At 32.4% G+C, this 24,839-nt stretch overlaps 1 protein-coding gene across 1 annotated transcript in view; it reads right to left on the bottom strand.

Annotated features, from left to right (window-relative positions):
- Positions 1-1,247: 1,247 nt before the first annotated feature.
- Positions 1,248-24,839, bottom strand: part of LOC143065040 (calcitonin gene-related peptide type 1 receptor-like) — an 85,195-nt gene continuing 61,603 nt past the window's right edge. Inside the window, exons 5-13 of the mRNA XM_076238337.1 lie at positions 17,954-18,080; positions 15,732-15,885; positions 12,519-12,585; positions 11,885-11,948; positions 11,421-11,500; positions 8,946-9,081; positions 7,386-7,427; positions 6,196-6,420; positions 1,248-5,476 (exon numbers count right to left, since the gene is read on the bottom strand). Of these exons, the coding sequence (XP_076094452.1) occupies positions 5,441-5,476; positions 6,196-6,420; positions 7,386-7,427; positions 8,946-9,081; positions 11,421-11,500; positions 11,885-11,948; positions 12,519-12,585; positions 15,732-15,885; positions 17,954-18,080 (931 nt within the window). The 3' untranslated portion in view covers positions 1,248-5,440. The remainder of the gene's footprint in view (positions 5,477-6,195; positions 6,421-7,385; positions 7,428-8,945; positions 9,082-11,420; positions 11,501-11,884; positions 11,949-12,518; positions 12,586-15,731; positions 15,886-17,953; positions 18,081-24,839) is intronic.

The following is a 24,839-nucleotide window of genomic DNA, read 5'->3' as shown; positions in this document are numbered from 1 at the left end:
ATTTCCTTGCGAGAAAACATTAAAAAAAATACATTTGATGTTGGATGTGTACTGATCGATATGTAAGTCTTAGATACATATTTTTTTTATTAGTTGTTATTGGCTTTGAATTAGCCGTCAGTAACTGCGAGTACTCTCATATCTGTGCTTATTGTTTTTTGTTTTGTTTTTGGGATGTAAAAGTACCCGTTCACGTACACTTTGTGTTAGATAAACTTTTGTTTGTATCCATCTGATGCGTTAAGCCGTTTCCAACTGATTTTTATAGTTTGTTCTTGTTTTGTACTTTTACACCACTTTCCCAGGTTGGGAAGGGTTGAGCGCTCACAAACATATTTAACTCCCCCAAATTCTGTATTTGCCTGTCTCAAGTCAGGAGCCTGTAGTTCAGTGGTTGCCGTTGTTTCTTGTCTGTCATATTTGTTTTTCGTAAAATGATTTGCTATAAATGAGACTTTCCTTAACTGAATAGTTTCAAATTTTCATATCGGAACCTTACTTTGCCAACCACCCCATATGGGTTTTTCTCATTGTTGAAGGCCGTACGGTTACATTTTATTGCTTAAATCCACTTCATTTGAACTTCGATGGATAGTTGTATCATTGGCAATCATACCATATATCCTTATTTTTATAATAACACTTGTTGTTATCCTTCATGATGTTGTAAACCGTAATGGCTATGCATGTTGCGTTGCTTGCTTGATTTTTGTCTTATTAATGTATACCCTACATTTCCTTTATCAATCAGCATACCTTTGTAGAAAGAATTTCTCTATAAAGGGTATATACACAATTTGGATTCAGTGTTACGAATGATTGGAAAGAAATGAGAAAATTAGTCATGGCATTATAGGTTATTTGAACTCTCTGTAGAAACATAATTATTTAAAACCTCTCGTCCTGAATAAGCATGAAGTATTTGAATCTTTAAGAATAATCAACATAAAGTGTTAGAAAGTCTTTTCCTCGTGCCGGTTGTAAAAATATGTAATTCGGTGACTGTAAAACAACGTGCTGAACCCGAGATGCACGAACTTCTGAATATACGACTCTCTTCTGGAGAATCTCTCATTGGCAATCATACCACATCTATTTTTTTGATATATATATAAGCAGTGTTGAGTTCATTACATTTAACATAAAATATTCCTTATGAATAAAATCAAAAAGTCTATAGAAAAAAAGTATGACAGGCCATTTTTCTGTCAAATAACCTCTAGATGCTCGATTCACAAGATACGACAAGACGGCAAGAATTTTAATAGGTAAATCCAATCATTCGGATTGAACAAAAACAACACAGAAACATTACAATTTAACAAAAAGCAAAATAAAATAAATAATGAAATATACATAAATATTACAAATGACAAATAGTTTTCATGTGTGAAAACATACCTCCTCCCTAAAATAGAAATATGTATATAAAGTTAGACAAGGGATGAAGAAGTGATAGCTGCCTACAAATAAAATATGCTAAAACGGCGGAAATTCATAATGTATATACATATAATAGTTGTGCAATGTTTGCTAATTTTTTATCAGTGCCGTGTGATTCACACCAACTAGACTCTTTGCCGGGTAAATTTCTTTGGACTGATGAAGCAATTGCTTCATACACAGAAAATATACAAAGTCAAATGTTTAAAAATAAATTGGCAAATTTTATAGCCAAAAGCTTTAATGACAGTGACTCGATTACCGAGTCATTTAATTCAATTTTACTAGACTGTGCTAAACAATCAGCTAAGTTCATTAATAAAAAGCTCTTACAAAAAATGAAAAAATCAAACAGGAAACCATGGTTTTCACATTCCTGTACTGACTTAAGAAATACAGTTAAAAGCTATGAGAAACTAGTTAATAAAAATCCACTCAATGGACAATATAGGAAATTATATTATACATATAGATCAAAATTCAGAAGACTTTGTAAACATGAACAAAAAATGTATAAACAAAAAATTTGTAAGGATATAAATGATAATATTGAAAAGAATCCAAAATCATTTTGGGCAATGTTAAATAAGTTGGATAAAATGCATGACAATGCTGACTCCTTTCAGGACATACCTCATGACAATTTTGTTCAATTCTTTAAAAAGTTAAACAAAAGTGATGATAACTGTAGTAGTTTCCATAAAACCATAATGGAACATTTCCAGCAATTAAAAGATAATATAGATAATGATCCATCTAATAACAATTTAGACGTAGATATCACTACAGATGAAATAATTAAGTCTATCAAAGCTCTTAAAAATGGGAAAAGTACTGCAATGGATTTGGTATCAAATGAAATGCTTAAATATGGAGGTCAGGCTATATTAAATCCTCTCACAAAGCTGTTTAATTTTATTCTAAATATTGGCCAATTCCCATCTAAATCCTAGTCCTTTTACACAAATCTGGAAGCAAAATGGACCCTAGCAATTATAGGGGCATTTCTATCACTTCTAACTTGGGAAAACTTTTTAATAGAGTCATTCATTCAAGATTACTGAAATTTGTTAATAACATATCTCTTATCAGTCAATATCAAATAGGATTTAAACAAAATTGTAGAACTGCTGATCACATATTTTCTTTAAAAAGCATTACTGATCACTATAAAAGTAAAAAGAAGAAAGTATTTGCTGCTTTCATAGACCTATGTAAAGCCTTTGATACCATATGGAGAGTAGGCTTATTTTATAAACTTTTGAAATCAGGTTTACCTAAAAAGCTTTTTAATATTTTTTCTGCAATGTATGAAAATACTACCACTAGAATTAAATTTTCAAATGGTCTTAGTACTGCATTCACTTCAGAGCGAGGTGTTAAACAAGGGGATGTTTTAAGCCCCACACTTTTTAATATTTTTATTGATGATGTTGTAAAAGATTTATTCAATGGTAGCTGTGAACTAGTTAGAGTTGGTGATTTGTCTGTAAATTGTTTATTATATGCTGATGATATTGTATTACTATCAGAAAGCAAAACTGGTTTGCAAGCCAGTCTCAATACTCTTAGTACATATTGCTCAAATTGGAAGCTACAGGTTAATGTTAAAAAATCAAAGGTTTTAGTATTTAACTCTAATGGTAAAACATATCTAAATGAGTTTTTCTATAATGATAATGTCATACAAACTGTCTCCAAATATTGCTACTTGGGAATAATGTTAAAGTGTAATGGCAACTTTAACTTGGCTGTATCCTTACTAATGGAAAAAGCTAGGAAAGCATGTTTTAAGATTAAGAAAACAATTGGATTGGATAATCCTTGTAAACTTTTAGAAAAATTAGATTCATTAGTAAGCCCCATATTGCTGTATTGTAGTGAGATTTGGGGTGTTTTTGATAATTCGGGAGACAATTCCATTTTGGAAAAATTCCATATGAAATTCATAAAAGAAATTCTAGGTGTTCATTGTAAAGCAATTAATGCTGCTTGTAGAGCTGAACTTTGCAGGCTACCGTTATGCTCAAAAATATCATTTTCTTGTATTAAGTTTTATGATCATATTTTAAGGTCTGAAAACACACTTATATCCAAAGTTTTTCTGGCAACTGAAAAAAATAACCCCTGGACAAAGAAACTTTATTCTATTTTTAACAATCTAGGATTTTCAAACCTAGCTGGGGGAAACTTTTCTATTAAACAATATCTACCAAGTATTAAACAACGAGTGATTGATCAGTGCACACAGGATTAATCATCAAAAATTCATGATTCATCAAAACTAAAATTTTATCAACAATTTCATAATTCAAAGCAGCGTAGTTCTTATGTTGATGTTCTAAGTAATAGATTAGAAAGGTCATCTCTGTGTAAAATTAGATTGAGTGCACACAATCTTGCTATTGAAAAGGGGCGATATTTAGGTTTAGCCACTGACGAACGAGTTTGTAATGTATGTAAATCAGGTGAGGTAGAAGATGAAAATCATTTTTTACTGAAATGTGAATTTTTTTCAAACTATAGATTTAACTTTAAAAATAAGATATTAAATATACTTCCTACATGTTGTAGTGAAAATCAGCTAAATATTAATAGTTGTATTAATAGTAATTCTTTAAAAGTCCTGAAAGTGACTAGTTCTTATATATATAAATGTCTGATGTATAGAAACGAGATTTTAGCTTCTTAATTATAACATATTTAAATACTAGTAACTGTATGCTGTATTCATTGTTGTAATGCACTGTAATATGGGCCTTTGCCAATTATTGTAATTGTGTTTGTGCCAATAAAATATTTGTATTTGTATTTGTATTTGTATAATATCAACCATTTGTTTTTGTCATTATGCATTTCAATAACATCAATAACAATAAGCTTCAACATGTAACATTTTTCACAACTTTATTTTCATTATTTCGTAACTCTTTGTGTTGGATCAAAAAACTGTTTCTGAAACTGTTTCAGAAACAGTTCGACTGTAAAGTAATTTATGTTTGGACACGTGGTTGCAAAGTGGAATTCATGTCTTCACTACAGTATAACATTATAGACTCCTATTTTGTTAACGCTGTTTACTTTACCGACCATACCGAAATTTTCTTATTCATATTTCGGCAAACATTTCGTAACTTTCGTTTCCAAATTTAGTAATAAATCGTTTTCACAACCCCACTCATGTTCCTGTTTCCTTTAGGTTTTAGTTCTTCGCCATGAATTTAATTATCTATCATAATAAAAAAAAATGATAACTTTTCGGAAATGTCATTTAATTTTCATTATTTTACTGATACAATAGAAATCAGCTTTGAGAAGAAAGTGCCTTGATTTTCCCCATATATAAGACATATATAAGTATATACAATCTTAGATAGGTATATTTTAACGTTTAGAGAAAATCCTACTCGTTATGTCTGGTTATAGTCATATACACTATATTCAATAGTCTTTTTGGGTTTAGACAATGGACGCAATCCTCCAGATAACATGAGAACTTGTAGGCATACGAAGTACATTCTCAACACAGCTTTACTTTTCACTGCTTGTATCACTGCAGGCATATCTAAACATCTTATTGCTTATTTTTATAAACTAACCACCTCTAGAATAACCCAATATAACCTTCTTAGTTTTACTATGGTCTCTTTTATATTAACATTCATGATATTTTTTTAAATCTTGCCTTCTTAGATTTTCGCACTGCAGTTTCAAATTTCTTGCTTTTAAAAGCATAATTGACAACAACCGTCATGTTTTGCGTTTGTCATCAATATTGGTATATAAGCCAAGAAGCATACACTTATATAGGCTATTATGTTCTGAGACATTTATAGACATTATACACTTCATTCCAACTTTTTCTAGTATTTGTCTTCATATATTTAAGTAGGTTTGTATGCTTGACAACAATGGCTTCTGTCTTTTGTGTTTCAGAACGTACACATTATAACATGTACATAGTGTTCATAATTTTGGTAAACTTATTGTCAAGAGTCTAAACATTGCTTTCAATAAATTGGTCTGGAGGTTTCTGAAAAAGAATCATTGGCGTATTAGTAGTATATATAAAACAATTATACATTTAACACAAAATACCAAATACCAAAGGAGTTTATTCATTCAATAACATATGATTCTGTACATGATCTCTAGTTGACACATGGTATTTGTTTCATTCGTTCGGCATAGTCTAATTTGCTAATTGATTAAAAAATGGTTAATGTAAATAATTGATCTGCGAGTTATTATTCAGTTTTATGCTTTGATTACGTGAATTACGTGTAGACTTATAGTTTTCCTTGCAGGATACATCTTTCCAGAGACTCGGATATTCGGAGAAATTTATTCGAATGCTACAGTCAAAGGCTTCAGTGTGATAGTGAAACGATCTACTGAACGGGTGATGTAAATCAGATGTGGATGCTGAAAATCATACTTCAAATCTAATTCTGTTTCTTTCCTATGGGAATAGTGTAAAAACATTTAACTTTTCTATCTTTTAATCTAGTATTCCCCTCTCCAAATTTAAGATACAATTTGAAATATCTTATTTCAGGATTAAGACAAACCATGCTTTGTAAAAAAAACCACCCGATCCAAACATGCCAAATCTCCTCATTTTTATATCAACACTTCCTAAAGTGAATTTTATAAAATGAGGAAAAACGAATATTGTTTATATTATTATTTTTTTGAATTTATCAAACAAGCAAAATTTGAAACATAGTTCATGTGTATACATTTTCTTACCTCGTCTGGTTTTGTGTCAGTTACAAGTTTAACACCGGTTTCAGTTACAAGTTTAACACCGGTTTCATCATTTGTTTTAACAACATGACTGCAAATCGACAATCTTGGTCGAGACGCGTTATTATTATTTGATAACTGAAAGTACATTAAACTTCTTGCTGTATCTGAACGACTCATTTTTCGCTGTCTATGAACTCCAAGCTGATTTTTAAGAAGTAGAATGACCTTAATATAAACAAATAAAAACAATTACAAAGTATAGGTATACAATCTTCTGGAAACTTGTTGCACTACGATAAAATTCCTGTCATTTATAATTTAACTCAAACCTTATATAGGTTATACCCATTGCAAAAGCCATTTTATTCTGCTTGATAATGTTATTTTCATTTTTGCCAATTTATAGTATATTGTATTCTTCCTAATGAGGGCTAAAGGTGTTGATTCGTCAACATAAAAAAAAAATGATGCATGATCATTACTATGACCTCTAGAGGTTGCCTTTTTAATTTCTAATTGGCACTATTTACCTGAAAATATCGCTCAAAATGATAGTTTGCAAGTGAACAAATATTCCATGGGATTTATATACTTCATATATCATTAAGTTTTGTTGCAATGGTCATGCTCTTACTTAATCGACCGTCGTTACATGGATGTATAACAAATAAAGATAAAAAATCTTCACACGAACATTAAGGTTTAAAAGTGAGTTCATTTATGCAATAATTAATTTTATATCACAGTACCAAATCATCTTTCGTTTGATTTCCTATGCATTGTTGTGATTGTCACGCGGTTGGGGGCACTTGCTATCATAAATATCAAATTCATTAGGAAGCAAAATCTTATTTCTGGAATTCTTATCAGTTACTGTCAGCCTATCAAAAGAACGGATTCTTATTAAAAAGACATGTTAAGCCTATTCAGTCGTTGTCATTTTTTGATGTGGTTCATTAGTGTTTTCGTTTATTATATATATTAGACCGCTTGTTTTCCTGTTTGAATTGTTTTACACTAGTTATTTTGTGTCCTTTTATAGCTTGCTGTTCGGCGTGAGCAAAGAATCCGTGTTGAGGGCCGTACTTTTACAAAGTGTGATTTGGATGGAGAGTTGTCTAACTGGCACTCATACCACATCTTCTCATTTCTGTGTATTGTGAGTGTTGAACTATGTTAAATGGACTTACCTCACCATTAAAGAAACAGAACAGGAGCGAAACAAAAAATCCCTGTAACACACAAAAAATCAATGTTTAGTATTATCTTTTGAATGTATTCATAACATGGCTGATTTCGTGCAATTATACATCCCCAAACTGTCATATAGTACAGGCGCTTGTAAGTTGTATGCTTTGCTCTTATTTTTTTTTTTGTGTGTTGCTTCTTCAACCAGTAAATTTATTTAATCATTACGAGTACGAGTCTGTGTCATAAGCCCGCGTCATAAGGCAAGTCATGGTTTTTATCTTGGTAAGAATTTGAATACATATCTGTACATATAAGAAGATGTGGTGTGAGTGCCAATGAGACAACTCTCCATCCAAATAACAATTTATAAAAGTAAACCATTATAGGTAAATGTACGGCCTTCAACACGGAACCTTGGCTCACACCGAACAACAAGCTATAAAGGGACCCAAAATTACTAGTGTAAAACCATTCAAACGAGAAAACTCGTTTCCTTTCAGTTATCAAAATCTGAATTTTAAAGCAGATTAAGTACAGCACACACTATGTTAAACTAGTGTTTCAGTAAGTCGAATTATTTTTGAATTGTAAGATGAATGGACATATTGCATAATGTCAAGGATATTTTAACACATCGCAAAATACCATGGATAACTGAACACATTGCAAAATATCGGGAACAGCTGAACACATGGTGGTTATCGGTGACATTATGATGTATCCGCAACAACTGGATACATGGTAAATATCAGTGACAACTAGACACATTATGAGATATGTTACATATTTGTTCTTCGTTCATTTTTTTTGTACAGATATGCCGTTAGTTTTTTCGTTGGAATTGTTTTACTTTTGTCATATTGCGATTAAGGCTTTGCTCATTGTTATAGGCCTTTGGTGACCTATAGTTTTTAATGTCATTTGATCTCTTGTGGAGAGTTTTTTCATTGGCAATCATACCACATCTTCTTTTATATATATACATAATGAAATATCAGATATGAATGATAACTGGACACATTATGAAATATCAGATATCAGTAATGACTGGATACATTGTAAACTATCAGATGTCAGGTATAACTGGATACAAAAAGAAATATCAGATATCAGTAATAACTGGATACAAAAAGAAATATCTGATATCAGTAATAACTGGACACATTATGAAGTATCAGATATCAGTAATAACGGGACACATAATTAGTTATCAAAGGTACCAGGATTATAATTTAGTACGCCAGACGCGCGTTTCGTCTACATAAGACTCATCAGTGACGCTCATATCAAAATATTTATAAAGCCAAATAAGTACGAAGTTGAAGAGCATTGAGGGTCCAAAATTCCAAAATTTGTGCCAAATACGGCTAAGGTAATCTATTCCTGGGATAAGAAAATCTTAGTTTTTCAATAAATTCAAAGTTTTGTAAACAGGAAATTTATAAAAATGACCACATAATTGATATTAATGTCAACACCGAAGTGCTGACTACTGGTAGACATTATAAAATATCTTTAATAGCTTGGCATTTATAAAATATCATGATTTTAAATCTCACCTGGAAGGAAACAAGAATAGCTGACACTATATTGTAAGCATAAAGAAAATCTTCGTGGCCTACAGGTCTAAATGGAATTGCAACAGATTGGATTCCCAACAGTGGAATTAATATCAGTGTTGCCTTGAGGGTATGTCTGCAAATAGCAAAAATAGAATATTACCAACTGTAGTTCAAATGCTTTAAGGATATGCAAAAACGTAATATTTAAAAATTAAAATGTATTACTAAAATGTGTTTATTAAACTATTGCAATATATTTTCATAACTGTCATTATGTTATAACAGAATGTATTATTTCTTTTGATAAAAATAAGACACTGGCAATTTATTGTTGTAACACAATTATCTTTCTTTATAATGATTTATCATCTTTTTTTCTATTATATTCTTTTAAAAAAGTTTCAGTGCATACGTCTTGATACTTGCATATATTTTTGCTGTTTGTACATTTACAGACATTAATTGATATCCATCCATCTTTCCATATGCCATTAACCTCACTTAAGAACAAAATATACACGAATGTAATTTTAACGATTTTCAGAGTGCAGATAGAAATATGAAATGTATGTCATTCTTATACATTTAAACGCAGTACAATCTACAGCAAACATTTAAACGTAGTACAATCTACATCAAACATTTAAACGCAGAACAATCTACATCAAACATTAAAACGCAGTACAATCTACATCAAACATTAAAACGCAGTACAATCTACATCAAACATTAAAACGCAGTACAATCTACATCAAACATTTAAACGCACTATTTACATCAAACATTTAAACGCAGTACAATCTACATCAAACATTTTTGGTCGAATTAAATGAGAAGATTTGTATGACTTATATATAAACTCATTTACAATACGTACCTAAGGGGATTTGACTGACTCATTGAGCTAACGTTTGTGTAAAGAATACATACCTAAGTGGATTTGACTGACTCATTGAGCTAACTTTTGTGTAAAGAATACATACCTAAGGGGATTTCACTGACTCATTGAGCTAACTTTTGTACAAGGAATACATACCTAAGGGGATTTGACTGACTCATTGAGCTAACTTTTGTGCAAAGAATACATACCTAAGGGGATTTGACTGACTCATTGAGCTAACTTTTGTACAAAGAATACATACCTAAGGGGATTTCACTGACTCATTAAGCTAACTTTTGTACAAGGAATACATACCTAAGGGGATTTGACTGACTCATTGAGCTAACTTTTGTACAAGGAATACATACCTAAGGGGATTTGACTGATTCATTGAGCTAACTTTTGAACAAAGAATACGTACCTAAGTGGATTTGACTAATTCATTGAGCTAACTTTTGTGCAAAGAATACGTACCTAAGTGGATTTGAATGATTCATTGAGCTAACTTTTGTGCAAAGAATACATACCTAAGGGGATTTGACTGATTCATTCAGCTAACTTTTGTGCAAAAAATACATACCTAAGTGGAATTGACTGACTCATTGAGCTAACTTTTGTACAAATCATACGTACCTAAGTGGATTTGACTGACTCATTGAGCTAACTTTTGTACAAATCATACGTACCTAAGTGGATTTGACTGACTCATTGAGCTAACTTTTGTGCAAAGAATACATACCTAAGGGGATTTGACTGATTCATTGAGCTGACTTTTGTGCAAAGAATACGTACCTAAGAGGATTTGACTGACTCATTGAGCTAACTTTTGTGCAAAGAATACATACCTAAGTGGATTTGACTGACTCATTGAGCTAACTTTTGTGCAAAGAATACATACCTAAGTGGATTTGACTGACTCATTGAGCTAACTTTTGTACAAAGAATACATACCTAAGTGGAATTGACTGACTCATTGAGCTAACTTTTGTACAAATCATACGTACCTAAGTGGATTTGACTGACTCATTGAGCTAACTTTTGTGCAAAGAATACATACCTTAGTGGATTTGACTGACTCATTGAGCTAACTTTTGTGCAAAGAATACATACCTAAGGGGATTTGACTGACTCATTGAGCTGACTTTTGTGCAAAGAATACGTACCTAAGAGGATTTGACTGACTCATTGAGCTAACTTTTGTGCAAAGAATACATACCTAAGTGGATTTGACTGACTCATTGAGCTAACTTTTGTACAAAGAATACATACCTAAGTGGAATTGACTGACTCATTGAGCTAACTTTTGTACAAAGAATACATACCTAAGTGGATTTGACTGACTCATTGAGCTAACTTTTGTGCAAAGCATACATACCTAAGGGGATTTGACTGACTCATTGAGCTAACTTTTGTACGTAACAATGAATACATACCTAAGTGGATTTCACTGACTCATTGAGCTAACTTTTGTGCAAAGAATACATACCTAAGTGGAATTGACTGACTCATTGAGCTAACTTTTGTACAAAGAATACATACCTAAGTGGATTTGATTGACTCATTGAGCTAACTTTTGTACAAAGAATACATACCTAAGTGGATTTGACTGCCTCATTGAGCTGACTTTTGTGCAAAGAATACGCAAAATATTCACTAGGAAAAACGTATTTAACTGAAATAGACAAAATATTTACCAATAAAAATAGTTTTTGAAAAGTTGTGATTAACATCAACGGAGACGTACGCCTTTTCAAAAAATATTGATAACCAAGTAGGCCATTCTTCTCGAAGATATATAGTTGAACCATCTCTTTTCTTTTCTTGTATCACAACTTATACAATATACCTATACGAGCTCGAATCATTAAAATGACAGGGAAAATAAGATGTCAAGTTTACAAGTAGATTCTTTAAATTTTTTACGACTGTACAAATATTCAGCGATATTATTACTACTAGTATGTACCATATCGTTATGCCCATTTGACATTAAAATGAATTATGCCGAGGTTTAAACAATGGGATAAAACATCAATACCATTATAACTGTACTTACTGCAAGCCATAAAGCAATAGGTCCTAAGAAAATCCACTGGAGATTCGTTTGCCCATGCCAACATCTTAAAAAAAAATTATGCAAACATTAATATGTGTTAATATCAAACATTTTTGTAGTGATTTTCAATATATACCATTATATTATTTCGGCCATGAAGGTGGCAATTATTATATAAAAACTGTCGACAATTGTTTTGCTACTGCGTTGTTGTAAGTATTTTTAAAATGTCACTATATAATTGAATGTACTTTTTTTTTTATCAAAAACGTACAGAGAATTTATCCTTCAATTTTGTACAACGACATAATACAGTTAAATTCTCTGAACTTATGTCAAGAAGACGAAAACCAGTCCTGAAAAACATTGTTGATTTATAAAAAATATTAATATTTTTGTTTTCCTGGCTAGTGACTTTTGTAACCTCTCTCCTTGTTTTTTTAAATATTGTAAATAGTTATGGTTGTTATCTCTGTACTGATGTCATTCATTAGCTTTTTATGAATAAAGGCATATAAAATCAGTTGCTTCAATAATGTTGCATCAGTCTGTTATTTTAAGGCTTCCTGATTGTCATAAAGTATTTTGCTAGAAGTATCGCGTAAAATATACTAATTTGGAAAAAAACACTTACAACTTATTAATTTCTGATGACGTGACACGTATTGCAAAGTAAATGACTGTCTGTATCATTGGAACAACTAAAAGAGAATTAATAATGATAAAAGATATTCAAAACAAGAGATCTTTCTGAACAATCAAAAAGAAATGCTCAACATGGTCACATTCACCACAGGTTCTTCGAATTTGTAATACAAAGATTTCTACTAAAATTCATATTGAATAGTTATGACCGCATACCATATTATAAGAAGTAATTTGTCTTCAGTTCGAAGTTTTTCATTGGACGCCAATACATGACAAAAGTTTACTTTAATTTTTCGCGACTGAATTGATCTTGATCATTTTTAAACTGGCAGTTACTGCACAATCCAGTAGTAAATCAAATTTTGAAAGTGTGTGTTTGTTTGGTGTGTGTGATGTATCATACTACGCAGCGACGTACGATCTGAGTGTTTGGGTTGCATAAAGAGAGTGCAATGTTCTCTGCTGGTTGAATAACTATTGCTACATGCACAACTCTACGACAGTTCTTTAAATGACATGTTGCAAGTCGAGCTTTCTTAATTTTGATGGATAAAGAGTCTTTCAAGTGTCAGGTCAAAAACAAATTTGAAGTCAGGGATAAATAATATGCTAACACGTTAACAACTATAGTATATTCCTATTATAATCTAGCCATAGTTTATTGAATAACTTTCGAATAAGAATTCCATTCGATTGGTTAAAAACTGGCTTTCCCATTAGGTTAAATAAATAGAGAGATAGGAACCGATCAGTTTTATCATGGATCACATACGCCATCCGCTTTTGTTATTTCAAAATTAACATGGCGTCAACACCAGACCCCAAGTTCTCAAAACGTCTTGAATGGATGAGCTGATGCCGATTCTTTCTTGCCGCATTTAGAGAGAGCCAGTATTACATGGAAATTGTATTCAAATTTACTAGATTCTTTGATGCAACAACACATCACAAGTATACACGTAAAAGCGGTCCCATATCAAACAATGGACAATAATTGTCTTCTAAAAACTACAATAAAAGATGAATGATTCAAATATACAGACATGTTTTTCATACCTATGAAAAACTTACCATAATCAACAAACAAATGTTAGATAAATTATAAAATTTACAACAAAAAATATGTCATTTCAATAAATCTTTTAAAGGAGCAATAGGTACGAGATATATAACAAAGTTTTATGATTTTTTTTGTTCAATCATTTATGAAAGTGAAAGAGTCAAATATTTTTTTTTCTTTTAGCAGCCATTATTGTTCATTTTTTTCAAAACAAGCTAAGAAACATTGATGATAAATTATTCACTTGTAAGTGAATAATTCGACCTTATTAAGTCCGTATCAATGTAAACTTCAATTTAACCCCTTAGCTAGAGATGGATAACGCATGAATTGTCCGTGTAACGTTATTCAAAGGAAAAGAATATCAACGTTATTCAAAGGAAAAGAATATCAACATTGAAAGTGAAACAAAGGTATATCATTTGATTGACTGATTCGATCCACAAAAACCATTATTATACAGGTAAAAGGAGGCTTTGCTGATTTTAGTCATAAATTGTAACTTATAACAATACAGAAACAGGTTCGCAATAAGTGGTGCACAGTAAGTCCCCAATGGAATTCAGATAACTTGACGATATACGGAATCTTCAAAGCGAACAAAAATGTTAGATAATCAAATTTCGAGGTCAGTTTTAGTATCACTGCATGTCCAATTTACATAGTTCTTTAATTTGTTTGTTGTTACTAAAAAAGAAATGACCTAAATGAGTTTGATCATATGTATTCGCTTTTTTACTTTTTAAATGCCCGTTTTATAAGGTGTGTATTTTTATTCTTAATAAGAATATGAGGCAAAGTGGTATATAGGGTAGAAAAATCAAACCTTTGAACAGATATCACTAATATAAGCATGCAATTTATCAAGTACTTCCAACGGATTTTTGACATTCCAAATTTAATTAATTTCACTATTTTCAAAGGCCTTATTTGGACAATTTATTATTAGGTTTTTGATTGTACAAAGTGTATCAGTAAGTAGAAAAGACAATTTGGTAGTGGAACAATTGCTTGAAGACTAAATAGATATATATTTGTTATCAAATAGTCCGTTTCTATGTATGTTAATTGGCGTTTGCTTTTGTTGCACTTCAGTGTTTCTATGGTTCCTTTGTTTCCCTATGTAGTTTATGTGTTCACTTGGTTTTAGTTTGAAACCCGGAATTGTTTTCTCTCGTTCGATTTAAGACTTTTGGACACTGGTATACTACTGTTGCCTTTATTTATAACCTGTTTAGTTGAGATGTACCTATTTCTATGTTGGGATCATCCGTTTTATTCTCTGGACGACTGAAATCTTTGAACGATTTTTGTAGTTTTAAACTTGCTACCGATAGTTATATGTCGGATATGGTTGTAATTTGAGTATTAGAGTCAACAATAGTAATATTACTACACATGCATTATAATAAGATGATTTCTGTATATTTGTTATGTTCCTTTTTATATTAACTGATTGCTATTCAAAGCAGGACAGTGGCGGATCCAGGGGGGATGGGGTTGGGTGTTGGAGCCCCCTTTTTTTGGACGACCAATGCATTTGAATGGGAGCATATAGTTGGAACCCCCCCCTTTTACTCTGGGTTGGGACCCCCCCCCCTTTTTTTAAAATGGCTGGATCCGCCAAAGCAGGATGAGGATGGGTAAAAGTATTATAGAGTTAGTTTAACCAGGCTACAATGTTCATGTGATTTGCACTGATAATCCACTTGTCATTTTGAACAATAAAATATGTTGAAACTATTGACATAGATGATGCACATTTAGGTTAATTGTATACTATTCTATGTTTACAGATGTTGAAAGGTTGACATCAAACAAAATGATTATAGTGTGAACTTGCTTTTGATGACAAAACACTGATTAATCACACTCTCTCACGCATGAGATTTGTGCTTATGCTTTCAAATACCTTGTCGTCGTTTAAATTTTAGTGATATGTCAATATATATGTGCTTTGATACCATAGTCGTTTGATTTTACTAAAGCTACAAACTATCGTGTTTTATAGGGTAGTTATTTTAACCACGTAGTAATTGGAAATGACATTGTATCTATATCACGTATCCCGCTATTACATATGAATTATCATAAAAAAAAAAGACAATGCGTGGGTTTATAAATTCTTATTTAACCTACCCCATCCTGTTACAATGCACAGGATAAGCACGTGTTTCTCGTTGATGAATGCTAATATCAAAATAGTATGAAGATAAAGCCCTTCACAAAACATCCAAGCATAATTTGATGAGGTCGCATATTGAGCAAGAATATGTAGGAGTCTGCACCAAACCTGAAAGAATAAAATCACAGCATGTACATACATTTCTATTCATCTAATTAAAATAAGTAACACAGATCCGTTTATATATATATATATATATATCATATTTAATTCGAATTAAAGCAAAAATAAGTCCTAGATATTTTTTTCCCCTTTACATTTGATATTTGTTATTACGTAATCGTGTTAATTTATTTTGGATCTTGAATAAGATCTGAAGATGTGCAGTTCCTTATAACTTTTAAATCGTAAGTTAATGACCTAAGTTAGGGGTAATATGTCTTAATAGTACAAGTTTATTTTGTGCCATTTAAATCGATCGATATTTTTCGAAATATCCCTTTCACTGTATAACAGAACAACCTACCAACTGAATTTCAACTGCATTTTCATTATGAGTATTATTTGTACACCCGTACTACAATGCTATTGTATTCGCAGACATTACTTTAATTTCACAAGTTATGAGAACGACCAAATTCGGCATGTCTGCACAAGATTACGAGTCACTAGAACGAATTGATTTGACGATACTACGTAAGGCAGCAACCATTTGATTTTCTGGGGGGGGGGGGGGGGGGGGGCTATGGTTTTTTTTTCTGGACAAATTTTTTTTTTCGCCTGCGGCGAAAAACAATCTATTTTTTTCGCTACAAGTCGAAAACAATTTTTTTCTTTTTCAATTTTAGCATTACATATAGTGGCAGCTGAGGGTGAAACAAACAATTTTTTTTTCTCAGAATCAAAAACAAATTATTTTTTTCTCCAAAAACTGGAAACAAACTTTTTTTTTTTACCGGGTACCATATTGACACATAACGACTTCGCTTCTTTCGGATTTTACATATTAACATTTTTTTATATTTTTTTAAACAAATCTGAGAAATTCAAATATCGATGAATTATTGTTGACTTTCATTTTCGTTCGCCATTATTCAACGATGAGTATCATATAGAACAGTATTACTTAAACATGATTTCCGTAGTCTGTAATGACGATATTGAGTGTGTCAGATAGAGCTCTAAACCAAACTAATTATGTCATATCTCAATTTGTCTGTCCAACAAAAGTACTTTTGTCGTTTGTTTTAAAGGTTAAATTCAATGTTTTTTCCATTGAGGAATTATTTGATGATCGTACATGTAGATCTTTGCTAGAAATCGTATTATAATTATATAATTATCTTGACGATTTATGCAGACTTTGAATAAGGTAACGTAGATGTTCTTTTTTTCTCATAGTTTATTAGACATATACTTCTAAGTTTGTATGTATTGCATGGATTGATTGGAGATTGCTTTATATAATTACGCCACATCAGCACGCATATATAGACAATAACTGTTTAGTGTCTTTAAATATCAGCTGTATTTGTACGAGGCTAGGAAACAAGGTGTATGCGAGCTTTTAGCGAGCTACTACACCTGTTTCGAGCCGAGTACAAATACAGCTGATATTTAAAGACACTAAACAGTTATTGTCTTTATCCTGCAATTAATTCTGTATATTGTTTGTGTTTTGAAAGACACAAAAACTAACATATTTAGCATTGATTTTCGATTTGTAATCCCTTGAGACCCGCGTAGTAATATCAAAATCACACATTACGCTGAAGACGGGTTTCGCAAAAAAAGAATCTCGAATGGTCATCAATAATACATCGCTCAATGTGAACAATTATCTATTTTAACATAACAACTAATTTCAACAGTAAAAATAAATAACAAAACATTGTCAAATTTGAAACAGAAGTGTACGAGTTGTCCTACGCTTCAGACTTGACTTTCACTAAACATGCATGCTGAAATCGACATGGTTGATTTTGTAACACAATCATACACATTCAAGTTTTGAAATCGACAATTGTCATCGTCATTAGAATACAACTGGAATACACATTCTGAGTTCACACAGGTTCAAACAATACTCAGTCCGGCAGTGGGTGGAGCTTTAAAGCGTTATCTGTATAGTATACAGATACAGCATAGCGATATCTGTAGGGCTGTATCTGTATAGTAGGACACCCAATTGCAGGATAAATTGCATAAACTTAAACTAGGTAAACTGATTACTTACTGGATTTTCTTGAAGAACGTCTGGATGTAGGGCACTGGATAAATAATAAGACATCCAAAGTATGGCTGCCAGAATATACGACACAAACATATTCTTGTGGATTGACACCCTTGTACATTTCAGTTGTCTAAAAATTGAGAAATACAATTATTGTTTAATGCAAAACATGAAACCAGAACTGATCGTTATTCACGAGATAAAAAGTTGCCTGGACAACTCACCGACCTAACTCGAGTTACTGTAAATAAACTGAAGTAAAAAACTTCAAAGATAGATTAAAGAGAGGAAGTCCAAACATAAAACCTAACAAAACTAAATAATAAACTATATCAAGCAATAGAAAACATCTGTCAAATTTCTGGCTTGTATCTGTATTTTCAGAAGAATATGGTGACTTAAACCTGGTATTAGTATTATAGGTTCTACTGGTATATCATTTGTTTATAGTTAAGTCTTAACCCTGATTTTATAGCTTGCTAAGCCTCCCCACTTGTATAGCAGTTGTTTATAGTTAAGTCGTATTTACAAAATTGTATGTGTGACCAAACAGATACGATTGGATTACGTGACAATAATTGGGATGTAGTAATAGTAGATCTTACAAACACATGCTGATTAAGTATGATTTCCTATTTATGTCAAGATCTCTTCTCGACAAAAGCATGAAACGCGCACTGACACTAGCATTAAACTGGACATATCAGTACGGGTGGTAGCCAACGATTATGACAACTTACCATTCAGACGAATCATAACTATAAACATTTAAGCATGATTGTTTCACAACATTCGCTTGTCCAAGGAAATTACACATTTCAGTAACATGAACTATTCAAGATCTTAACAGCAATTGTAAAACCGCAATTTTCAGACGTCACAATAAGAAAATATTATGAACACTCAAGTGAACATCAGTTAGGATATAAGCCGATAACAGTCCAATATTTTACAGAATGAACTGTTATATATATAGAGGCTTATATCTTACTTAAAACATTGTTTAACACGTCGAAAAGGATAGAACAAAAGAAAAAGCAAGCAAAGATTTATTTTCATCAAGTATGAAAATCTTTTTGTGAAGAAACTTTCTTTACATCAAAAAATATGCTACATTTTGGCCCCTTTAAACAGAAGCTCAACTTAAAACTAGAGGCTCTAAAGAGCCTGTGTCGCTCACCTTGGTCTTGTGCATATTAAACAATGGACACGGATAAATTCATGACATAATTGTGTTTTGGTGATAGTGATATGTTTGTAGATCTTACTTTACTGAACATTCTTGTTGCTACAATTATCTCTATCTATAATGAACTTGGCCCAGTAATTACAGTGGAAAATATTTTCTAAAAATTTACAAAAATTTATGAAAAATGTTAAAAATTTACTATAAAGGGCAATAACTCCTTAAGGGGTCAATTGACTATTTTAGTCATAAACTTATTTGTAAATCTTACTTTGACGAACATTATTGCTGTTTACAGTTTATCTTTATCTATAATAATATTCAAGATAATAACCAAAAACAGCAAAATTTCCTTAAAATTACCAATTCAGGGGCAGCAACCCAACAACAGGTTATCCGATTCATCTGAAAATTTCAGGACAGATAGATCTTGACCTTATAAACACTTTTACAACATGTCAGATTTGCTCTAAATGCTTTGGTTTTTGAGTTATAAGCCAAAAACTGCATTTTACCCCTATGTTCTATTTTTAGCCATGGCGGCCATCTTGGTTGGTTGGCTGGGTCACGCCACACATTTTTTAAACTAGATATTCCAAAGATGATTGTGGCCAAGTTTGGATTAATTTGGCCCAGTAGTTTCAGAGGTGAAGATTTTTGTAAAAGATTACTAAGATTTACGAAAAATTTTTTCCATAGTTTCCAGTCATAGTTTCCATTTTGGTCATGTTGACTTATTTGTAAATCTTACTTTGCTGAACATTATTGCTGTTTACAGTTTATCTCTAACTATAATAATATTCAAGATAATAGCCAAAAACAGCAGAAATTCCCTAAAATTACCAGTTCAGGGGCAGCAACCCAACAACAGGTTGTCCGATTCCTCTAAAAATTTAAGGGCAGATAGATCTTGACCTGATTAACAATTTTACCCGTCAGATTTGCTCTAAATGCTTTGGTTTTTGAGTTATAAGCCAAAAACTGTATTTTACCCCTATGTTCTATTTTTAGCCATGGCGGCCATCTTGGTTGGTTGGCCGGGTCACGCCACACATTTTTTAAACTAGATACCCCAATGATGATTGTGGCCAAGTTTGGTTTAATTTGGGCCAGTAGTTTCAGAGGAGAAGATTTTTGTAAAAGTTAACGACGACGGACGACGGACGCCAAGTGATGGGAAAAGCTCACTTGGCCCTTCGGGCCAGGTGAGCTAAAAACGGTAGACAAAAAGAAAGTACAGCTGAAGGTAAACAACATGTACTGCTACATGAAAATAATACACAGGGTATGCGTATCATGATTTTTGCGTGCGCAAGGACTATTCATAGTTTCCAGTCATAGTTTCCGTGAATACCTTCACATGCGTTTTTTGTTTCAAAATGGATAAAGTGATGAAAGTATCTTCTATCTTCTATTAAACGAGAAGACCTCATTTTGTGTGTCGCTTCTCTTCATTTCACAATAAATAAATCATCATGCCTCTATGTCCTATAGGTACATGGCATAGTCGCATTTGTCATCCATTCATATGATTATTCAGATTAAGTTATTTTGGGAGAAAAACGAGAAAAAAAGCGTCCGGATATTATTCCGACATTGGACGAAATTTTAAGTTAGACTAGACTTCCGGTTTACGTTTTCTTTATTATACTTTGAACATACATTACTACGAATAAAGAGTATTTTCTATCTGATATCATTTTCAAGTTAACTATCCATGGCGGTCACAGAGTTTATTAATTGAGAGAGTCTGTATAATATATCAATGACCGCTGGCCCGTGGATTGATTAGTAATGTGAGAATTGAAAGTAAAAAACAAATACACTTTATTTATAGTAATGAATGTACATACTATACAGATAAGCGCTTAAATTATCCATGTGTTATTAAAATTAATAGAAACCAAAGGGGAATTTTTGGGGAAAAAAAGGAGGAGCCGGGCTAGAAAAACAACTGTTATGTCCCAATGTACCTAGCTATGACTTTTGATACCTTTTCTGAAATTCATTAAATCTTTTAATAAAAATTTATTGATTTCAATAAAAGAAGATGCGGTATGTTTGCCAAAAAGACAGCTCTCCACAAGAGACAAAAATGACACAGAAATTAACAACTATAGGTCACCGTACGGCCCTCAACAATGAGAAAAGCCCATACCCTATAGTCAGCTATAAAAGGCCCCGAAATATCAATGTAAAACAATTCAAACGAGAAAACGAACGGCCTTATCTATATGTACAAAATATGAACGAAAAACAAATATGCAATTTATAGTAATGAATGTACATAATATACATTTAAGCGCTAAAATTATCTATGTGTTATTAAAAATAATAGAAAAATAAACTAGAGGCTCTAAAGAGCCTGTGTCAATCACCTTGGTCTATGTGAATATTCAATAAAGGACACAGATGGATTCATGACAAAATTATGTTTTGGTGATGGCGATGTGTTTGTAGATCTTACTTTACTGAACATTCTTGCTGCTTACAATTATCTCTATCTATAATGATTGGCCCAGTAGTTTCAGTGGAAAATGTTAGTAAAATTTACAAAGTTTATGAAAATTGTTAAAAATTGACTATAAAGGACAATCACTCCTTAGGGGGTCAATTGACCATTTCAATCATGTTGACTTATTTGTAAATCTTACTTTGCTGAACATTATTGCTGTTTACAGTTGATCTCTATCTATAAAATAACCAAAAACAGCAAAATTTCCATAAAATTACCAATTCAGGGGGCAGCAACCCAACAATGGGTTGTCCAATTCATCTGAAAATTTCAGGGCAGATAGATCTTGACCTGATTAACAATTTTACCCCATGTCAGATTTGCTCTAAATGCTTTGGTTTTTGAGTTATAAGCCAAAAACTGCATTTTACCCCTATGTTCTATTTTTAGCCGTGGCAGCCATCTTGGTTGGATGGCCAGGTCACCGGACACATTTTTTTAAACTAGATACCCCACAGATGATTGTGGCCAAGTTTGGATTAATTTGGCCCAGTAGTTTCAGAGGAGAAGATTTTTGTAAAATATTACTAAGATTTACGAAAAATGGTTAAAAATTGACTATAAAGGTCAATAACTCCTAAAGGGGTCAACTGACCGTTTTGGTCATGTTGACTTATATGTAAATCTTACTTTGCTGAACATTATTGCTGTCTACAGTTTATCTTTATCTATAATAATATTCAAGATAATAACCAAAAACTGTAAAATTTCCTTAAAATTACCAATTCAGGGGCAGCAACCCAACAATGGGTTGTCCGATTCATCTGAAAATTTAAGGGCAGATAGATCTTGACCTGATAAACAATATTACCCCCCATGTTAGATTTGCTCTAAATGCTTTGGTTTTTGAGTTATAAGCCAAAAACTGCATTTTACCCCTATGTTCTATTTTTAGCCATGGCGGCCATCTTGGTTTGTTGACCGGGACACCGGACACATTTTTTAAACTAGATACCCCAATGATGATTGTGGCCAAGTTTGGTTTAATTTGGCCCAGTAGTTTCAGAGGAGAAGATTTTTGTAAAAGATTACTAAGATTTACGAAAAATGGTTAAAAATTGACTATAAAGGGCAATAACTCCTAAAGGGGTCAACTGACCACTTCAGTCATGTTGACTTATTTGTAAATCTTACTTTGCTGAACATTATTGCTGTTAACAGTTTATCTCTATCTATAATAATATTCAAGATAATAAACAAAAACTGTAAAATTTCCATAAAATTACCAATTCAGGGGCAGCAACCCAACAACGGGTTGTCCGATTCATCTGAAAATTTCAGGGCAGATAGATCTTGACCTGATGAACAATTTAACCCCTGTCAGATTTGCCTTAAATGCTTTGGTTTTTAAGTTATAAGCCAAAAACCACATTTTACCCCTATGTTCTATTTTTAGCCATGGCGGCCATCTTGGTTAGTTGACCGGGTCACCGGACACATTTTTTAAACTAGATACCCCAATGATGATTGTGGCCAAGTTTTGTTAAATTTGGCCCAGTAGTTTTAGAGGAGAAGATTTTTGTAAAAGTTAACGCCGGACGACGGACGACAGACGACGGACGACGGACGACGGACGCCGGACGTCAAGTGATGGGAAAAGCTCACTTGGCCCTTCGGGCAAGGTGAGCTAAAAAGGGGGAATTTTGGGAAAAAAGAATGAGCCGGGCTAGAAAACAAATGTCCTGTCTAAAGGTACCTTTGATTTTTGATACCTTTTCTGAAATTCTCCAGTCATTAAATCATTTACAAAATTTCATTGATTACACAAAAGAAGATGTGGTAGGATTGCCAAATAGACAGTTCTCCACAAGAGACTAAAATGACACAGAAATTAACAACTATAGGTCACCGTACGGCCTGCAACAATGAGCAAAGCCTTTTCCGCATAGTCAGCTATAAAAGGCCCCGAAATTACAGTGTAAAACAATTCAAACGAGAAAACTAACGTCCTTATTTATGTTCAAACGAAAAACAAATATGTAACACGTAAACAAACGACAACCACTATTTACAGGCTCCTGACTTGCATGTTCATAATATACTAAATATATGTTCACACTGAAATTAATAGAAAACCAAAAAATGGGAATTTTTGCAATAAAGAAGAAGGGATAAAAAAGATATTTTCCTGTCCCAAAGTACCTTTTCATGAAATTCTCAAGTCATTAAATCTTCCTACAACAATTTACATACTTTCGACCACGCTCTGAATGCCCGCGATTTCGCGGGTGTGTTCTAGTATTCTTAATGCGAAAACGAAGAATGAGATGTCGTTATAAGTGATTGTGTTGTTTCAAACTTTGGATTAAAATCAAATATGTCTTCAGAATCTATTCAGATACACTATTTTAGTGTGGATTACAAAGAGGATATAGTCAAAGCAGCTTATAATTGCAAGTTTTATATATTAGTTTCCTGTTTCTTCTCTGGTTTTATTTTATAATTGGTGACTGAGAAAAAAAAAGAACAGTATATGAAGACAGGTTCTAGTTGAACCATATCGAGTGCACCGCAGTCGATTTCATTTTAAATATATAATTAATATGAACAAAAGAAGAGATAACAACATGTTATTAGTTTTTTTCTTTTGTTAAAATTTTCAAGAGACTGTTATTGTCGAACCCAAACAAAACCACCTGAATATCCCCCCCCCCCTTTTCTGTTTTTTTTTTCTGCAAGGTCGTGTCCCTCTTTTTCCCCGTTTATTTGTGTATTGAGTCCCTTGTATTTTTTAAATGTTACCAAAACGTAATTTTGTCTCGATTTTCTTTTTGAAAAACGTTTATAAAACGATGACTGCGAACAAAGTGTGAATCGGGCACACGATTGTTTAACTTGTAAATCAACGCCAAAACCTGAAAGTTATAAAAAAAAAAAAAAAAAATTATAGTCCCCTAGTTCATGAACAGTGCGTGAACCGTAAACTGGACCCCTGTTGTGTTCACTTATCGCTACACTGACAACAGGTATGGCCTAAATCCCGTGGTCAGAATTCTGACCACGGGATTTAATAATTTGACGAGACTAGTACATCATGTGCTATGTTTGATTATGTATTATACTGATAGCAAATCAAAGAGAAATTAGCACATTTGAAAATGCCTGTACCAAGTCAGGAATATGACAGTTCTTGTCCATTCGTTTTTGATGCGTTTTGTTATTTGATTTTGCCATGTGATTATGGACTT

This window comes from Mytilus galloprovincialis, chromosome 2, assembly GCF_965363235.1.
Source record: "Mytilus galloprovincialis chromosome 2, xbMytGall1.hap1.1, whole genome shotgun sequence".
Taxonomy (NCBI): Eukaryota; Metazoa; Mollusca; class Bivalvia; order Mytilida; family Mytilidae; genus Mytilus; species Mytilus galloprovincialis.
This window is presented reverse-complemented; position numbering and strand designations above follow the sequence as displayed.